Here is a 4,928-nt window from a genome sequence, read left to right as displayed (position 1 = left end):
GTCGCACTGTGTTTTTATCTTCTTGCTTAGAGAAACTTATTTTTAAAACCCCAATTCTTTTGTTAATGTACAGAATATTGATGAATTATAAAATTTTAAGAGAATAAATAATTATAGTCTACACAACAATAACTGAATAATAATGACAATCATATATTATTGAAAATGCAAAATAGAAAACTGAGGAAATTCAGATAGGATCAGAGATGGTTTAATATAAGCTATCCGGCAATTTAAGATGAAAGCAGGTTTCTTCAGTTTTGTGTAAATCATTGTATACATAGCTTGACCTATTTCACTTCTAGTGACAGTCTGGCCTATTAGAAAATTCTAATAAGCCCTTGATATGTCTCACTGAATGTCTTCAAGGATAAAATTTAAAGTGACCTTTCAGCTGTTACTTAAAAAAACGTCTCTGGGGATGAGACTCTTACTCAAGAACTCAAGACCCTGTCTATTAAAATTCTCTCTCCTGCTATGATTTCCTCTACTTTGCATGCCCATGTCCCCAAAATCTTGGTTCGATCTTTTTTTTTTTTTAACATCTTTATTGGAGTATAATTGCTTTACATTGTTGTGTTAGTTTCTGCTGTATAACAAAGTGAATTAGCTATACGTATACATATATCCCCATATCCCCTCCCTCTTGCGTCTCCTTCCCACCCTCCCTATCCTACCCCTCTAAGTGGTCACAAAGCACCGATCTTTTCATACATGCTCTAAATGATGAGATTAATTGATAGACAAGTTTATAGTGTAAACTTACTTCATCATATCATATTGCTATCATGTATCACTTTTTCTTTAGAATAGAAGCAGAATTTGCAAGTTAGTAGTTGGATATTTAGAAGAGATGAAATGATAAATAGTTCTCCCACTCTCTAAAAAGATATCCCTAAAATATATGGGATTTCAAAATCTCTGAAAATTACCTGCCTGCCTATACATTTTTGGAACCTGAAACAATTTTGTCCTGATGTCAGGCACTTCAGGTCATCATGCTGCTATCTTCAGCAAGGGTCACTCAGATTTCAGTAGCCAACAGCTTTAACTTTGACCTAAGTTTCTGTAGCCAACATGATGTTGGGACATCACAATCATTCTTTCAAGGAGAATTTACGCTGGCCTCAAGATCTTTAAGGCTAAGTTTGCCTAAGACCAGAAATTGGATATTTCACACAGCACTATGCAATAGAACCTTCAGTAAAAATGGAAATTTCTATCTACATTGTTCTGTATGGTAATCACTAACCACGTTTGTTGACTGAAATGTGGCTAGTGTGACTGCAGAATTGAATTTTTAATTGTATCTCATTTTAATTAATATAAATAGCCAAATGTGGCTCATGCATACCATACTGAACAGAGTAGCTCTCAATACATATTCATATTTAGTTGTTACATCAGGAAATAAAATATGTTTTTAAAAATTATAAATGTCAGCATGTAGAGAAGTCGACTGTTACAAACAGTCCAATCATAAAAGGGTCATTTTTGCTTTGGGACCTACCCTTATTAAATTACCATGTGTGAGATGTCCATAACTCAAGTTGTAGCAGGTGCAAAATAGAGTAGCAGGCGGAAGAGTGACAGTAATTTTTAACATCTACACCAGCTGGCAAAAATGACAGGTGCTTAATTCCTCAGTCTTTAGAAATAACTGTTGAGCCGCGAGGTCGGGGCGCCGGGCTGCACCATGGCCTACTGCCGGCAGGAAGGGAAGGATCGAATCATATTTGTGACCAAAGAAGACCATGAAACTCCAAGCAACGCGGAGCTGGTGGCCGACGACCCCAATGACCCGTACGAGGAGCACGGACTGATCCTGCCCAACGGAGACATCAACTGGAACTGCCCGTGCCTTGGGGGCATGGCCAGCGGCCCATGTGGGGAACAGTTCAAGGCGGCCTTTTCGTGCTTCCACTACAGCACAGAGGATGTCAAGGGGTCGGACTGTGTAGACCAGTTCCGGGCCATGCAGGAGTGCATGCAGAAGTACCCGGACCTCTATCCCCAGGAGGAGGAGGAGAAGCCAGCGGACCGATTAGAGGAAACGGCTGTCTCTGAGGCCGCCACGACCAAAGAAGAGGAGGGGTCCAGCTAATGAGGGCCCTGGGCGCCGGGCTCCGGCCTCCTTCAGAGAGGATGAACCTCTCCAAGAAAGTGTCTCTCCCTCTGTTGTTCTGTGCACTGTAATGTACAAAGTAACTTATTGAGCTGACCAGGGGTCTTGGCCCCTGGACATATACACTGAAAAATGGGTTGTATGAACGTGTGTCTCACATAACCTGTCAGCGAATGTAGCTGCCACTTTTGAATTCTCAGATTGTCCTGAATTTTGCCATTTTGAAATAATGTGCTGAATAATCTCAGCAACCAAAAATCTTTATCTGGGGAGTGTCTCTTGTGAGTGAGCTGATTTGTTCTGATTCATTGTATCCCTTTTAGTAGATTTTATACCCAGTTGGAAAGTGAAATAGAAACAAACATCTTCCTTTAAAAATGCTGGAGGGGGGCCATTCCTTACAGAAGAGGCGGGATGATCAGACCTTGAGTATTTGACGAAGCACTATGCTTCATTTCTGATGTATTTTGGTTTCCAGTTTGCATTGAGCTCCAGGTTTTCTACGTTTGGAAAACAGAGCTTTGGACCCTCTGAGTGACTGCCTTTGGAAGTGAAGAGAAAGGCTGTTTTTTTCTGTTCTTGTTATCCCAGAAGCCCTGCTTTGGGGTCTGTGTTCACACTGGCTCTGTCTCAGCCTGTTCAGATGCAATGTTCTTGAGAGGTGGGGACCTAATCATTACCAAAGTAGCACCTGAGAGAGGAAACGGTGTCAATTAAAAGGAAAACATGATTTTTACCTGATTTTTGAGTGGGTTTTAATTTGCTTTTCCTAATTAAAAATGTTGTGATATAAGGAAATATAAATTATGAAAAATTCAATTGAAAAAAAAAAAAAAAAAAAGAAATAACTGTTGAAAAGTCTACACAGCAAAGCAAATATTTTCAAGTTTGTTTTTTAACTATCTTCAAGTTACCTTCCTGACATATAATAATATAATGTAATACTATACATTAATTTTTTGCCTTAAAGTATATTTAAACTTAGCACACAAGAACTTAATTTTTTCTCCTCTATGAATGAAATAAACAATGATTATTAAATTAGAGAAATAAAATTTTATTTTTCTCATTCAACATAATATCCAAAATAACTCTTGATGTATTTTTCTGTAACTGTATTTACATGTCTTTTTCCATGGTGGCAAATATACCTTGAAACTTAAAAAAGTGGAGAAAGAATATCTTCCTTTAAATTCTAAGTCTAGAGAAAATCATGAATCCAAAGATTTATTCAACAAACCAAGTCAGAAAAAAAAAAAAGAGAGGAGATTGAACAGCAAGTATCTGGAATCTAGATTAAAGAGTTACATCCTCTTGAATTATCAGGATAACTGAAGCTAAGGAAGAGCAAAACAATGGAATAATTCAGGCAATGATCTCAATTTCACAGTTTGATGAGTGAGCTCCAGGCTAAGAGAGTCAGTGCAAAGGAAGGGTGATGGGGTTCCAAACACCTGCTGAGAATTTTTCCAGAAACTTCATATCGAGATAATTTTTTTTTTAGTTATTCAGTAATATATGGTAGGAAAAACTACTAGCTATAACCTACTTTGTCCTTCACCTGCCAGCACCTGTGATTGGCCAGAGTCTGCTTCTACCATGGCCATGCAAAACTGAGAGGAAGAACCACTCTTTGGCCAGGGCAGATGTGGCCCGTGACCTGGACCTCACACTGTAGACCTCACACTCTGGTTCTCCTCCAGAGCCAAGGAGTCTTCCCAAAAATAGAGTATGCCCCTTCCGGAACCCATGTCCCCACTCCTACACACTCTGGATACCCAGAACCCCAGATTTCCTTGCCCAAATGACCCCAAGCTCTCTTGCAGAACGTGGGTGGGATTCTTCCGAGGTCTATCCTCCTAAAGGAAGACTACAAACCAAAGACCAACAGATGGCCAAAGCCAGCTATTTTTGTTTTGTTTTGTTTAAACTAAGGATAGAATTAACCACAAGGTCCCTGCAGTGCAGGATGGAACTGGAGGTGGGAACTGAAGGAGGGCAGGCCACAATATCACCAAGGAGTCCAAGAATTATAACCTGGCCTTCCAAACTATTATGAAGCTATATTTGTCAAGGGAGTTACAGAGTATATATTATGTAACAGTGTATTAGTTTGATAACTTTTAAGTATTTAAGCTTATGATTAGTGGACCTCAATTTGAACTCTTGCCCCAGGCCTGCAAACATAGGGGTAGACCTGCTTAGAAAGGACAGAACTCAGACTTTTCAGGGACAGATCTTTAAGTTGCCCATAAATACTCCAACAAACACCAGAAATCCCTTGAACTTTTAAAAAATAACAGTTACAGCAGTCAAGATGGCAGAGTAGGAAGACCCTGAGCACAACTTCTCTCACAGACACACCAAAATTACAACTACTTACAAAGCAACTATCTAGGAAAACAACCTGAAAGCTAACAGAAAAGATTTTCCACAACAAAAGACACAGTCACAATGAGATGAATAGGAGGGGCAGAGACGTGGTATAGTCAGGACCGCAGTCAGCAACCCACAAATGGGAGGAATATCACAATTGTAAAGTCCTCCGCAAGGGGCAAGAGCTCCAAGCCCCACATCAGAATCCCCAGCTTAAGGGTCTTTCACCATGAAGACAAGCCCCCAAGACATATGGCTTTGAAAACCAGTGAGACTTATGTTCAGGAGAGCTAGAAAGCTACAGGAAACAAAGACTGCTCTTGAAGGGTGTGCACAAAATTTCGCATGTTCTGAATCCTGGTGCAGGGGAAGTAGTTTGAAAGGAGCCTCAGTCAGACCCATTTGTTCATCTTGGAGACCCTCCCAA

At 39.9% G+C, this 4,928-nt stretch overlaps 1 protein-coding gene across 1 annotated transcript; it reads left to right on the top strand.

Moving 5' to 3' along the window:
- Positions 1 to 1,673: 1,673 nt before the first annotated feature.
- LOC118897708 (mitochondrial intermembrane space import and assembly protein 40) lies at positions 1,674 to 2,861 on the top strand. Its single transcript, XM_036856967.1, has one exon. The coding sequence runs from the start codon at positions 1,697 to 1,699 to the stop codon at positions 2,102 to 2,104; it is 408 nt and encodes a 135-aa protein (XP_036712862.1). The 5' UTR covers positions 1,674 to 1,696; the 3' UTR covers positions 2,105 to 2,861.
- The last annotated feature ends 2,067 nt before the right edge of the window (positions 2,862 to 4,928 follow it).

The sequence above is a fragment of the Balaenoptera musculus genome, chromosome 7 (assembly GCF_009873245.2).
Source record: "Balaenoptera musculus isolate JJ_BM4_2016_0621 chromosome 7, mBalMus1.pri.v3, whole genome shotgun sequence".
Lineage (NCBI taxonomy): Eukaryota > Metazoa > Chordata > Mammalia > Artiodactyla > Balaenopteridae > Balaenoptera > Balaenoptera musculus.
The sequence above is the reverse complement of the archived record's forward strand: the minus strand, read 5'-3'. Positions and strand labels throughout refer to the sequence as shown.

What these genes read in the sequence shown, in the direction of transcription:
- LOC118897708 (XM_036856967.1), top strand. Translation starts at nt 1,697, where the DNA reads ATGGCCTACTGCCGGCAGGAAGGGAAGGATCGAATCATATTTGTGACC.